The sequence below is a fragment of the Acartia tonsa genome, chromosome 3 (assembly GCF_053477335.1).
Source record: "Acartia tonsa isolate MP-2025a chromosome 3, ASM5347733v1, whole genome shotgun sequence".
NCBI classification, from domain to species: domain Eukaryota; kingdom Metazoa; phylum Arthropoda; class Copepoda; order Calanoida; family Acartiidae; genus Acartia; species Acartia tonsa.
Window position 1 is genome coordinate 19,506,602 of NC_137262.1, and position 15,460 is coordinate 19,522,061.

The window sequence follows — 15,460 nt, forward strand, 5'->3', positions numbered from 1 at the left end:
ATATAATATAATAACAAGTCCGATTGTGACCATAGCATGAAAATATAAAAGTATGTTTTAGACTCTAGAGACAAGTGACGTGAAGAACCAAAAACAAAATTTTATTTATATCTTTAAAAAAATTAGGACAGTTTTTCGAATCAGAACACCAAAAAAAGCAAAAGATTAACACTTTAAAGATGTATACTGTATAGTAAGTAATGCATTATGCACATTCAATGGAATGGCTGCACAATTTTGCCAAATCCTATAAAAGATTTCTAGCCTACAGGTTAGGTTTTCCTTAGCCTTACATAGATTCAAATGACTTAATAGATATGTAAGATTTAGGGAAACCTAACTCATTGGCTAACCCAAGAAATTTTACAGAATTTAGTCCATAAAATAGAAAAAAAATGAATTAAAAGCTTTTCACAGATAAATATAGACATACATACACACAGAGTAAGGGAACAATGGCGTTTCTAGAACATGTGTTGCGTGTGAATACTATGAACAAGTGTTCAGCTATGATTACGTTAACATTGAATCGATTATTAGTCAGTTATATTTTTACATAGTGTAGTGGTGATAGATTTACATGTATACATGTTTTTTGTCTGCTATATGTGAGTCATAAATACAAAGATTTTTTATAAAAAGGTTGAAAAATACGCTTTTTTTTGGCAATGCTAGCTAGAAAACAGAAGTACATATGACAAGCTCAAATTCAATTTTAAAGCGTTAAAGTACATTTTCTCGAATTACTTTTTAAAATTTAATATTTATTAATTTTAGTGCTAAATTTGCAACATGATATTAACAAGTGTAAAAACAACCTTAGAAACATAAATAAATTTACATTTTTCAAATATTTTTGATTTTCTCTTCTGCTATTTAAGATAGATTGCAGATTTTTTTGAGGATACCTTCTTCAGAAAATCAAACATTATACAGCTTACTTTGTATGCTAGTCTATCAGTCATGCAACAAAAGACATATTTTTATTTTTCGAAGGTTTCGTAATTTTCATCACTCCAATTATCTATTCGTATGTTCTTCTTTATAATAATTGATTTATAATTCACCGTGCGTCAATCAATGATTTTGGCGCTTCGCTACTTACTGGATGTTGTTATCCTTGTTTCTATAATATCACATATTTCAATGTTTTGGGCTGAATGTGAAAACCTTTCCAATATCTCACTTTTTAGAAGCGTAGCTACTCTATAATTCGAAATGTCCGTCCGTCCGTCCGTCTGTCCGTCTGTCCGTCCGTCCATTCGTCCGTCTGTCTGTCCGTCTTTCCGTCTGACCGTCCGTCCGTCTAAGACAGAATAGGGGAAACGTGATTTTCTCGGCTCCTGTTTAAGATAGAAGGCTGAAATTTCTTGTCAACATTCCAATTAATTAGGAGCATAATTAAGTATAAAAAATGAATGCCAGTCGGATTCCTTTTTAGCAGGTTTTAGGCTATTTTTATATTTTTCTCCATATCTTTGGTGTTTATGGTCCGATTTTCAAAATTTTTTAAGTTATAGATATCAAAATTAAATTTCCCGTCGATTAAAGAAAACAACCATGACGGTCCGACTGCCTTTTTGCAGGTTTTAGGCTATTATATTTAGCACATTTTTCTCCAAATCGTTGGTGTTTATGGTCCGATTTTTAAAATTTTTCAGTTATAGAAATCAAAATAAAATTTCCTGTCGTTTTAAGAAAACAAACATGGCAGTCAGACTGCCTTTAGCAGGTATTGGGCTTTTTTTATATGTTTTACATATTTCCCCTTATCTTTGGTGATTATGGTCAAATTTTCAAACTTTTTTGGGATACCAGTATCAATATAATATTCCCCATTGTTATGAGCATCTATTATGTCGTCATCATACAAAATAAAACAAGGTTTCGTGTTTATTTTCTCCTATAAATCTATTCTTGATTTTTAAAATACACTTTAAATCTACTTGTACTTATTCCCATCCACGATTTTTTGTGCTTCGCTACTTATGGATGTTGTCATCCTTGTTATGTTTGTCAATCCGTGATTTTTTTGTAGTTTAATACTTGTGGATGTTGTCATCTGTGTTTATCTTTAAATTAAAGTTTTGAATTGAATTAAATTAATCAATTTTAAAGTTTAGCTTTCTATAAAATATTAAAAGAAGGGTATTATCCAGGTTTTAGACTATATGTGAAATGTCAGATTTGAGTTTAGAGGGAATTTTCAGGTAATCAAAACTATAAACAAGAGTAATAATGTCCATTATGTTGAACATAATAAATTAGAATAACTGGTCAGAAAGAATTTTTGAAAATTTAATATAAACACATTAGGGGTACTGGGAGAACGTCGAAGCTTTTATTAAAGGAGAGAAAAAAAAGAGAGAGTGCGGATAAAACAATTTGCGAACCGTATCGTTTTTTATAACCCAAACTTTTTAACCTAGGGTGAATTTAATTTTATTTTCGATGGGGTTGGGTTGAGAGATAAAGTGTGGTAACCTAAATATATGGGGTTTTGTCAAAACAACTTTCTTGCAGGGGAATTTGTAATATTTAGGGAACCCAAATAATTGCTTACATTAAAGGTTTTTATTACATTTTAACTATTCTTTTAAACACACTATCACTCTGGTGATAGAAAAAAGATCATTAAAATGTGCCTAATTTTCAGTCAGTGTGACCCTGAAGGGAAAGGTTTCATTGGTCCTGATCAATTTCAAGATCTCTGTTCACAGTTTGATATTGCCCAGGTAATAAGTATTATTGGAATAACTATCTAATCATAGGAGTACCTATCTCCTCATGGGTGAACCTATGTTATGATATCCTGAGGATAAGTTTTTATTGGTTCTGATAAATTTCATGATCTTTGTTCACAGTTTCATATTGTCCAGGTATGATATTTGTGGGTACACTCTAGAGCAGGGGCGTCCAAGCTTTTTAATTTGGGGGGAGTAAAAAATTTTTAGGGGGGGGGGTAAAAAATTTTTAGGGGGGGGGGTAATTTGTGTTTGGGGGATAAATTGGCGCGCGAAGCGCGCCGCAAATTTTTTTTACCCCCCCCAAAATTTTTACCCCGGGGGTAAAATTTGCTTGGGGGGGGGGGTAATTACCCCCCCTGAAATCTGTTGGCAGGGGTAAATTTAGTTCACCCCCCCCAAAATTTACCCCCGGGGTAAAATTTTTGGGGGGGGTAATTTAAATTTTATTAAATATATAGTATTAAAAATTTTTTTATTAGAGATTTTTTATTTTGGGGGGGGTATTTACCCCCCCAAAATTGTTTGGGGGGGGTAAATACCCCCTCCTTAATGGTTGGAGGTGCCTACGGCACCCCCAGGGTAGGGGTAAATTTTGAATGGGGGGGGGGTAAAATGAAAAAAATCGTATGGGGGGGGGGGGTAATCGCCCCATTACCCCCCCCCTTGGACGCCTATGCTCTAGAGGTAATGGAGTAACCGAATATTATGTTAATTGGCAGTAATTAAAGTTAAGTAAGTTTTAAATGACGATTTTTTAAAATATAACTAGAAACAAAAACTACAAACCAACCCTTAGGAAGTATCACAGGGATTTGGGAAGGAGGGAGGGGTTAAAGGTAATATCTCATGAAAAATTAGGTTAAAAAGTAACATACTGGGCCTGGGGGACACCCTCTCTACAAATGACATGTATCTCCAGGAAATTATTTAGGCCTCTCAAAGTTGAGATTTTAACCCTACCCCCCTCCCCCTTTCTTGCTCTACAACCTTCAATTTTCCCTTTTGCAAATAATTAATTTTATTATCTATATATTGTGATGGTTTATAGGTCACCTTGACTATAAAGCTAACATAAAAAATCAATTTACAGGCAAATTTTGGCATTAGGCTAGATTTATGTACAAATATTACTTTTTGTAGCAAAGATACTCTGCATGTCTTACTAAACAGACCTAAGAAAACAAGGATAATTATGTCAAATGGTGGCAAAAGAAAAACGCACAGCATTATGATTTTGTTTGAAAAACATTTCAGAGTAGGCTAGGGATTAAAAGAAAACTGAGCAATTGGAGAGAAATTAATAGTATATATAGAACAGTTTGGCTCAGAAAACTCCTATTTTGTACTTAAAGTAAAGGTGATTTTAAAGGGACCCTAAGACTTTCTTAACAAAAAATACTTAAATTTCCTGTATTTATCACTAAAAATTAAAGATGTTTAAAAGAAGGTGTATCAACTTTTTTTTTTTTATAGCTAGCTGGTTCTTTTAGTAAGTAGTAGATGTAAAATTTTTCATAGAATTCAGATATGCAATCGTTTTTTTTTGTAGACCTCTTATTTTTTTAAGTAATTTAAGTTTTAAAAAAAAAATTAAGTCGATTTTAAGGTACTAAAATGCAACAAAAAAAAGAAAGAAAATGGCCATTATGAACAAAAATAGTAAGATCTTTAATTTGACACCTTACTTTTTCAATTCTGTCAGGTAATTATTGAAAAAATCGATTTTTTTAAACCCACGAGAATAAAAACTTTGAACTTAATTTTATCATTTCACAGGTAAAAAAATATGGGTTCATATATACCTTCAGAATCAGAAAAATATTACGAATCCATTGTAAGCAAAATTGAAAAAAAAAGTTTACAATATAGTATATAAACACAATAAAAGGAATTATATGAAAATATCATATTATATTATACAGGCAACGTCTTAATTCTTGAATTGAGTATAAAAATGGGAAGGGGGTAAAGAGGGGGTAAAGAGGGGGTAAAAAAGGGAAGACGAAAGTGTTGCCTGAACAAAAAATATAATTGGCCATTTGTTTATTTTTTATTTTTTTTTACTTTTTTCAATTTTACTTACAATGGATTCGTAATATTTTTCTGATTCTAAAGGTATATATGAACCCATATTTTTTTACCTGTGAAATGATAAAATTAAGTTCAAAGTTTTTATTCTCGTGGGTTTAGAAAAATCAATTTTTTCAATAATTACCTGACAAAATTCAAAAAGTAAGGTGTCAAATTAAAGATCTTACTATTTTTGTACATAATGGACATTTTCTTCCTTTTTTTGTTGCGTTTTAGTACCTTAAAATCGACTTAATCTTTCTTTAAAAAACTTAAATTACTTAAAAAATAAGAGGTCTACAAAAAAACCGATTGCATATCTGAATTCTATGAAAAATTTTACATCTTCTACTTACTAAAATAACCGGCTAGCTATAAAAAAAAGTTGATACACCTTCTTTTATAAAATTACTGAAGATGGATTTAAAGAAAATATGTGAAAACGAAAAAAAAGAACATATGATTCAGAAAATAAGTTATTTTTCCTTTTTACCGTATTTTGGATAGTATATATCATTTTGAAAATAGTTTGTATGAAAGTTAATTACTTTTTGGACAGCTAAAGATGAAACTTATGATTATTCTTTTTTTTCTTTAGGAAATTGTCCCTCAAAAGTTATATTTAACATACAATATATATTTCTATAACTTAAAAAATATACTGTCCAAGATTAGCCGTTTGAGTGATCTTAATTGTGAATATACTGTTAATATAACAGGGCATCAAAGTACTTTATAGAGATACAGATATTTTAACAAGGTTGCGTGATTTTTAATATAGTTTATTAATCCTAATATAAAGGTAACAGGATGTCTCTTTATGTGTCTGTGTGTACCGAATGATCTCGCTAACCGCTGTACCTATATGGTTCTCCTTACAGTAAATCTTAGGATTTATAGATACTTTGGGTTAGAGCACCACCCTCCGCAGATAAATTGCCCCAGGAAAAAATTACCACCCCAAAAAATATTTATCTTTTTCTTTAAAGAACTAAAATGTAAAACTATCTTGTTTAAACTAAAATAATGTCGGCTGACGGGGATGAAAAAAAAACAGAAAAGCCTAGAGTTTACCCTTAAACTTTGAAAGTATTATCGCTGCTGAAAAAATCATTACATATAGAAACACTTTTAAAAGTAGCTACGCTACCATAATTAATATCTTTGTTTAATTAAGGAGGATAGTGACGTAATATTTGCTGATCTCGACCATGACGGGGATGGAAAAATTAATTTCGAAGATTTCTCTTTCGGGTTCAGAGATTTTTTGGTGCCAGGTGATTTTTTTATTTTTATTTAGACAAAGAGTTATCATTTGGACAAACGAACATAGCACAATTGTGAAGTGACCATGCCAATAAAATCACAATGAATTTCCAAAAAATGATTCCAAATTACATGGTCTCGCCATTCTGTACGTATATTAACCTGGTATACACTTGATTTATATTTAGAGGGTCCGGCAGTGGTAGTATTCAGATGTCTCTATTACCTGTACGTGGATTAACCTGGGTATATACACTTGATTTTATTTAGAGGGTCCAGCAGTGGTAGTATTTAGCTGTCTCTATTACTTGTACGTGGATTAACCTGGGTATATATACTTGATTTATATTTAGAGGGTCCAGCAGTGGTAGTATTCAGATGTCTCTATTTCCTGTACGTGGAGTAACCTGGGTATATACACTTGATTTATATTTAGAGGGTCCAGCAGTGGTAGTGTTCAGATGTCTCTATTACCTGTACGTGGAGTAACCTGGGTATATACACTTGATTTATATTTAGAGGGTCCAGCAGTGGTAGTGTTCAGATGTCTCTATTACCTGTACGTGGATTAACCTGGGTATATATACTTGATTTATATTTAGAGGGTCCAGCAGTGGTAGTATTCAGATGTCTCTATTTCCTGTACGTGGAGTAACCTGGGTATATACACTTGATTTATATTTAGAGGGTCCAGCAGTGGTAGTATTCAGATGTCCTGTACGTGGATTAACCTGGGTATATACACTTGATTTAGAATTACAGGGTCCCGCAGGGGTAGTATTCAGATGTCTCTATTTCCTGTACGTGGATTAACCTGGGTATATAAACTTGATTTATAATTACAGGGTCCCGCAGGGGTAGTATTCAGATGTCTCTATTTCCTGTACGTGGATTAACCTGGGTATATACACTTGATTTATAATTACAGGGTCCCGCAGGGGTAGTATTCAGATGTCTCTATTTCCTGTACGTGGATTACCCAGAGGAAATACACTTGAAGTATTAGATGAAGAGGAAATTCAACGCGAAATGGAGGTAAAACTAAGGGATAATATGTGTTTGTTTTGTTAGAAAAAAACTGCTAATAAAAGTGCACTACAGAATCCATTTTCTTGATTTTAACATTTCATACTTCTTTTGGCTAAATAGATTTATTTAGATTATATACCCAGGTCTGAAGTTTCCTTACATTGATATTTCACATTTTTAAGGACGTCACCGAAACTGTCCCAATTTTGTATAACTTTTGCGGAACAAGTTCCAATTACGTCATATTTTTCTTTCCCGAAAAAGGGAGGGGGGGAAGAAAATCTCTTCAAAAGAGATGGGGAAAACCCCCTTTTCTCCCATCTCTTTTTTCTCCCCCCCTTCCCTTTTTTTTCTTTCCCTCTTCTCTTTTTCGGGAAAGAAAAATATGACGTAATTGGAACTTGTTCCGTAAAAGTTATACAAAATTGGGACAGTTTCGGTGACGTCATTTTTGACGAAGTCCAAAATATTCTAAAATTATAATAAATAATAAAATAATTAGTATTTAAAAACATTAAAAAACAAAAAAAAAATTAATATTAAGGCGAAACACGAAAGAGCCAGAGAAGCATGGCAGTTGTTTGCAGATAATATGGGCAAAGATAATACAAGAAAGTAAGCTAAAATCTGTTCAATTTTGGAAATAAGATGATATCAATGGCTATTCATTAAAGAAAAGTAACTACTTCTACTTATTTAAACTATAAAAATAGACCTCTAGAGTACTAAAGTTTTAACATGGTAAAAGATAAGACCCCTAAAAACGTTTGATATATTTTTTTTATATGTTTATTTTACAGCATTTGGGGGCTAATCTTTAAATTCATACTTTTACTTACAATAATGATCAAAAAGTAAAATTACAAATTTCATATCAAATTAAACAAGCTTTGTATAAAAAAAAATGTATTATTAAAAACTATTTCTGAGTACATTGGAAAAAGAACAGTTTAAAGTAATAACTCTATATTACCAATATTTTTCTATTTCTAACACTAGTTACTACTAAAGATGTAAAAAACACATCCACAATTATTTGTGCCCAGTTATAAAAGAAAAATATACTATTATTTTTATCAAAAATAACCTCTTTATTGGTGGAAAATAATGAAATAACATATTTATTTACTCAGGGGCGTCCAAGCTTTTTTATTTTGGGGGAAGGGGGGGGGTACTTTTTTTTTAAGGGGGGGCAATTTGCTTTTAGTGGGGGTAAAATGGCGCTCGAAGCGCGCCGCAAATTTTTTTTACCCCCCCCCCCAAAAAAAAAATTTTACCCCGGGGGTAAAATTTGCTTGGGGGGAGTAATTACCCCCCCTGAAAACTGTTGGCGCGCCAAATTTTTTTTTGTTTTTTTTATTCTGGGGGGTTATTTCCCCCACTAAAATTGTTTGGGGGCGGTAATCACACCTTTACCCCCCCCCCCCTTGGACGTCTATGTATTTAGTATTTACTTGCTAGGCTGTTAAACTATTTTTTTCTTTTTGCTTGTTTTTAACGATAACGAGATCAGTTAGGATAAAGGGTAAAGAATATGAAAGGTATTGTAAGGTTAATTGAGAAGGTGTTCAAAAAAGAGCAAAGTGTTCTCTTAATCACTGATAATAACCCACAACCTTCTATTAAAAGACGTTGAAAATAAGTGGGGGTAGGGAATTTTTTCGTTTGTTTGTTTATTACTATAGGTCAGTTAGGGTTATATTTTGTACCCGGTAACCCCACGTGGTTGTGTTAGACATATAACAGTTATTCTCGCATTGTATTATAAACGGCTTTCCGCGAATATAGAATGTACAATTATGAGATTATAACTAGTTTTTTTAGCCCCGAGGTGCCGAAGGCACCGGCTAAAAAATTGGTTTTAATCTTATGATTGTACATTTTTATATTCGTAGAAAGCTGGATATAATACGATGCTAGACATAGTTTTTTCGTATGGATGAGAACCGTTTCCTATTATAAACGGCTTTCCGCGGATATAGAATGTACAATTATAAGATTAAAATTAGTTTTTTTAGCCCCGTGGTGCCGAAGGCACCGGCTAAAAAAACTAGTTTTAATCTTATGATTGTACATTTCTATATTCGTAGAAAACTGGATATAATACGATGCTAGACATAGTTTTTTCGTATGGATGAGAACCGGTTCCTATCCACCGGATTCGAATGAATACGAGAAAAAAAATTCTCCCCTCCTGCAATTTCCATATTCATTTCAAAAATAAGGGTAGCTATCATAGCTCAACCGGCCACTTGTGGGAAAGTGAGAGGATATGAAATGGGGGATAGAAAAGGAAAAGAGTTGTAAAAGGAATCTTCATAGAAAAGGGAAGAAAAAGAGAAAGATATGGGGGGGGGGGGGAGTAGGTAAACTAAAAATGGCAGAAATTTGAAATGAAAAAGAAAATCTAAAGATGCGTTAGAGAAATTATAAACAATTAATTAAAAATGTAAAATATATTATCTTGCTTGGAGCATTTGATTGTCCCTTTCTCTCTGATTTACAAAGAATAACTAAAAGAGTTGTTATAACCTTAAAAACATAATCTTATTCTTAACATATGTAATAATCATAAAATTGTTATTCTTTACATATTCAGAAATTTGGGAGCCTAATTTCGTATTTCTAAGTTAAGCTTTTCATTCAGACCCTGTAGAATAACAGTTATAAAAACTTACAGCATACGTTTAATTTGTAATAATGAGAAGTTCAGTCTTTGTTTAAATATTATGAGCCCTGAAATTACTTGATGCTTATTCTGCGCGTTTCAGGAAAGCATTAAATTGGTCTGAACCAGGATACAAGTTAACTAGTTATAACAACAAGAATAAGCTCCCATACCCACTTTAATTTATATTGTTATCAAATATTGTTTTTGTTGTATTTTTCTGATTTTTATCAACTTTACAACATGAGAGGTATACAAAACTTCATCAATTGTTCAATGAATAATGATTTTTATAAATAGTTATTAACTATTAACAATGATTAAGTGTTTTTAATTTGTAATTAAAGAATATCGAACAACTACTGTAAACGCGCCACGTGGATTAGATGGGACACATTCACATAATTTTAATAAAACCAAATTCATGAAATTCAGGCCTACCTATTCTAACAATCAATTCTACAAAAAAATCACTAAACCTTTGAAAGTACGGTGGGGGTATATTTTTTTCATGTAACTGAAGAGGGGTGGATAAGAAGGGGAGGAAAAGGAGAAGGGGTTGTGGGAAAATTTTCTTTTAGAATTGTTTGTCAGAATATCATTCCCTTTTCCCTGATGAAATTTAATGTGTATTTTTGTCACCTTGAGCTTAGCAAAACATTTGACAACATATTCTATTTAGATTCTTGTCGATGAGTGGAGATAAGATCATGAATATTTTTGATGAATTGAAGGGAAGCAACGCCCCTGCGCATATTATTGAGGTAGGAATATGTTAATTGAGGTTAAATATAAAATTCAAATTTACATGCATAGTTTAAAAGTATTGACATTTACAAACGGAAATTTGATTTTAGGAAAAGTAAATTTTTTTGACAGGGGTATTTTTTTCTTAAGGCCTTTTCTCTTCGGAGAATGGTAGCAACCTCTCTTAAAATAGTCATAAACTTTTCCAGAAACTATGAGAACTTAAACTGTAAAGAAAAACCATTCGGTTCAGCGGTTAGCGAAATAAAACAAACACAGACAGACAAAGATCCTTTTACTTTTATATAAGAATATTAATCATTTTTATAGGGATTTGAAGACGCGCTGTCCTCTCTACTAAAAGATGTAAAGAAAATAGAAATAGACCAACAGCAATTAGAAGATCAATTTAATAGGTAAGGTTAATAAAAAGGCAAATTATTTAGCAAAGTTTTTACATTGGCTAACTTAATACATATAGAAAATATTACAAAGTAAATAAAATAATCCAATTACAACTTAAAGTGGCTGCTGTGCTAAAAATTTCATGATTTAGGAATATTTTTTTGTTTATTTGTTTAGTTAGATTTCTTGCTATGAAACCTCCAATGAAACTGTGAAAAGTAAATAATAAAAAAGCTGTGCCCCGTTTATTAAGTAGAGTTTATGGATTACATAAAAACTTTTTGGATACAGGCATAAAAAAGCGGAAAAAGATTTTTTGAATAGCAAATGATTTCCATAAGTAAAGCGGAAAAAACTGCAATTTAAAGAAAATATCAGTATTATTTTTTTAAACTGAAATTCAGGAAGAAAAGTGTGTTCCTTCCCTTTCTTTGCTTACTTTTTTCTCGCATATTATTCGTCTCTGATCCATGATGAAAAGTTTTTATATGTATTCATACACTCTGCCAACAAACCTTGTAATTAGTCTGATTAGAATAATATGAATGCAAACATGAAACGCAGTTACAAAAAAGGATAAGTTCTCTTTTCATTAAATTTATCTAATTGTACAGAGACAGCGCATATTGGCACCAAAAAAATAACGTCATGTGATAAATAATCAAAGAGAGGCGAGTATAAATTTTACCATATTGGTCAATTACAATGTATACTGGCCTCTCATTAGAAATCTTTAATTTATGACTTCATTTTTTGGTGCCATTTTGCGCTGTCTCAATAGTTCAACATTGCTTCTGAAAAAAAAGATTTGCTGTTTGACTTGAGAGCAAAGACAAAGAAGTTTATAATTCTATTGGCACGCTTTATAGTGCCTATAAAAAGTGACGTCATATTAGAAGAGTCCATTATTCTAATATGACTTAATTCAGAATTTTTCGGCCAAAAGTTCTTAAATTGGGTGCCTGTAAAAAGGGGGATACATTAAAAAATTTTCGGCTGAAAAATCCCGAATTACGTCATATTAGAATAATGGACTATTCTTATATATCGTCATTTTTTAAAGGCACTATAAAGATTATCAATTTTATTATTAAGGGAAAGAGAAAATCACAGCGCCCATCTAGCTTCGATTGAGGCGGAGCTTGATCTTCAAGTTGCAAAGGTAAATATTTCCACTTAAAATCCTGATAACGGTTAAAAAGATAGAAAGGAAAATTTATTTACTTCTGAAAAATAATTTCATAAAGAGAGGGGTAGGTTTCTGGTAAAATCCGTAAAGGTTATGTGTTATAAGTAAAAAACAGTAGTAGAACGATACAAATTTATGTTACGAATTCATATTGTTAACTTAAAAAAAAAATGTCTATAGTTCTTTTCAATAAGAAATACACATATTTAGTGAATATTATCGTTCTACTACTATTTTTAAGCCTTAAAACACACACCTTTACGGATTCTACCAGAAACCTACCCCTCTCTTTCTTATAAAACTAAGAAATATTACAAATGGAGGTTTAATTTCTTATGTCATTGAACTTTTTGTCTAAAATGTGAATTACAAGTGTCCTAAACGTTTTAGAATACAGTTAGGAAAAATGTATGTAAATTGAATTTAAATGTTAATATCTAAAATCTAGAAATTAAGGGAAAGAATAATGAAAGAAAAATTACAAATACAATAAATTGATGTACATCCGTATTCCGTATAAATAATGATAAGAATCATTGTTGGAAAAGTTTAGGCACTGCTAGTTTATAGCAACCAATAAATTTTAAGTACCTAAAGTTTTTCAGCCAACAAATGAGAGAGCGTGAATATAAATAAAACTTTGGGTACAACAAGTATTATCTACAATGTAATGTCCCCTGTCTCGCTGCAAGCAAATAGAATTTGGGAAACATTAATATCTTTCCATTGACCTAACATTGTATATATCTGACGGAAATTAAATTAGGAATCAATTTTGTGCCCACAAATTGAATTTAATTCCGCGTTGTAGAATTTTATATTTATTAGAGGAAATCTTTTATATGATTAGGGTCTGTAGGTCACAACGCCAGGGACTAATAAGTGCACTAAATGTTAAAGAATTACCCCATTTGAAAATAGGTATAATGGCCTTTAAATAGATTTTCCCATGAAGAGAGGGGATATTGAACCATAAAGCACACTGTTACCCACATTTTATTAACATATTTATTCGTTGGCTCAAAAACTTTGGGTACTTCTAATGAATTATGATTAATTGGTTTCAAACTAGAACTTTCCGAACGTTTCCATCAAAATCTAATTCTACACAAGGAATAATTCTGTTTGTCATTATTGGGGGTGTTCATAATTATTATCGCCCATTGTCTTATCCCTTATATAAGATCCCTGGATTTTTTACAATCTATGAAGCAAAGCTGCTCTATTAATATTAACCATTGTTATTCAAAATCTTATTTAAAAATTATTATAAATTAATTATATTTAATTGTAATTAACATGAACGAGTAACTATCTAAAAATTATAATATTTTCTTAGCATCTGTTTATTCACCTTGATTGTTTCCTACCTAATTCTTTGAATGTTGTCTTCCTTGTTTTAGTAGATAATTATTTTTAGACACGGTTTTATTTATTCAATTTAACTTTATGAAATCTAGGTTTATCTCTTCGACAAAAATGTTTTATTTGTGCTTTATTTATACTTAATTTTAGGAAGGTCTAAAGTAATACATTAAAATGAATTGTTGTAAAAGTTGATTTGACAAAAATTGACCACAAAAACAAGCCTCAACAAATCATATAGTCTACAAACAACAATAAAAATTATTGAGTGATATAATTTTTAGTCGAAAAAATACTATGTTATCTATAAGGTTGTTTCTAATCGTCTTGGGAATATAGAAAAAAGACCAACATTTATCAATTGTATGAACAAACTCCCTAATGATGCTATCAATAATAAAAAGTAGTACGATGTCTGTCTGTCTGTCTGTCTGTCCGACCGTCCGTCCGTCTGAAGCTTAAGATCTCGGTAACCACTGAACCGATCGGATTCTACTCTTGAGTGTATATACCTATTAGTCCTGTGGTAGTTTTAAGCTATTTTCTTGGGGGGTGGGACACCCCCAACCCCCCCAAAAACAAAAAAATCCCCCCCTTATTTTTTTTTATCTATTCTTTTTTTTTACTTTTTTTTGTCTTTTTTTTACTTTTTTTTTCTTAAATTTTTTTATTTTATTTTTTTTTTATTTTTTTTTTAATTTTTTATATTTTTTTTTAATTTTTAATTTTTTTAACTTAAATTTTTTTTTTTTTATTTTAAATTTTTTTTTTAACTTTAAATTTTTTTTTTAATTTTTAATTTTTTTTAAAATTTTTTAATTTTTTTTTGTAAAAGATTTCCTTGGTCCTTTTTTTTGCTGAAGATTTCCTTGGTCCTTTTACGAATTTGGCTCTAATTTTTATTTTGATCACCTCTTGGAGCAAAGCCCCTAGAGGCTAGGGGCGAAGCCGCTAGTTATACATATACAATTGCATTGATTTTAAATATGTCTATGATTTTAACATTCTAAGAGACGGACAAATACTTGGACAAACACAGCCTAATTATGGAAAAGCTTCGTTCCGTTTCGTTTGTAAAAGTATATTGTTTGTTTTTAGGTTGAAGCAGCTGCTAGAGAGAAGGCTAAGAATGATTTCGATGCTGAGAAAAGGGCTCTTCAGGTCTTAATTAAAATACATTTTTTCTAACTTTTCCTGGCACATTTCATAGACAAATATTCTCAAAATAAATACCATAAGTAAAACAACTAAAAAAATAAAACCCTATAAATTATTGTTTTCTTAAACCTATTGATATTTAATCCCATGTTTTATTGCATTAGTGATCGTGTAAAAAAGATAAAATAAAATTGTATGCATTATTATCTTAAAATAAGGATCTTTTTAGGGCAAAATTAATTGACTTAAACTTTAGTAATTCGATAGATTTTTATACTTTCAGGAAAAAATGGAATTGGAAATAAATGAGTTACAATCGCATCTAAAGTAAGTTTTCATGAATTTTTATACATTTTTTTTCTTTCGCGTAGCGTAAATTGTGTAACGATCTGTCCAGCCGTTTACGCGATCTTTCGGGACATGCGCACAACTTATTACTTTATATAATTCCCCTATAGCCTCAAACGAAATGTTTCTTTAATTAAATTCATTACATACAAATAACAAAATTAATTTGCCAAACCTTTTATTTTCGAAATAAATCAAACATCTTACGTAAATTATCTTTCCTTTGTTCTCATTTATTTTTTAACATTGACGTATTTTATCTGCAGTTTCTCAGTGACGGTGTGAAATAACCTATATGACAACGAAAGTAAACTTTAATACCTAAAATTATTAAAATAATTATACACTCTTTTACACAATTCTTTTCGTTTCTTTGTGGAATCAAATTTTATCGTTGAAGGTCAGAAGGTGGGGGGGGGGGGGGGGGGGAAGGATGGGATTTTCTTCCCTACTAAGAAAACTGCCCTA

General features: G+C 31.1%; 1 protein-coding gene across 1 annotated transcript in view; it reads left to right on the forward strand.

Moving 5' to 3' along the window:
* Positions 1-2,145: 2,145 nt before the first annotated feature.
* The window catches only part of LOC145313588 (ras and EF-hand domain-containing protein-like), a 31,270-nt gene continuing 17,955 nt past the window's right edge, over positions 2,146-15,460 (forward strand). Inside the window, exons 1-10 of the mRNA XM_080153053.1 lie at positions 2,146-2,210; positions 2,657-2,735; positions 5,995-6,094; positions 7,012-7,118; positions 7,657-7,727; positions 10,463-10,544; positions 10,858-10,943; positions 12,028-12,094; positions 14,585-14,647; positions 14,928-14,971. Of these exons, the coding sequence (XP_080009179.1) occupies positions 2,179-2,210; positions 2,657-2,735; positions 5,995-6,094; positions 7,012-7,118; positions 7,657-7,727; positions 10,463-10,544; positions 10,858-10,943; positions 12,028-12,094; positions 14,585-14,647; positions 14,928-14,971 (731 nt within the window). The 5' untranslated portion in view covers positions 2,146-2,178. The remainder of the gene's footprint in view (positions 2,211-2,656; positions 2,736-5,994; positions 6,095-7,011; positions 7,119-7,656; positions 7,728-10,462; positions 10,545-10,857; positions 10,944-12,027; positions 12,095-14,584; positions 14,648-14,927; positions 14,972-15,460) is intronic.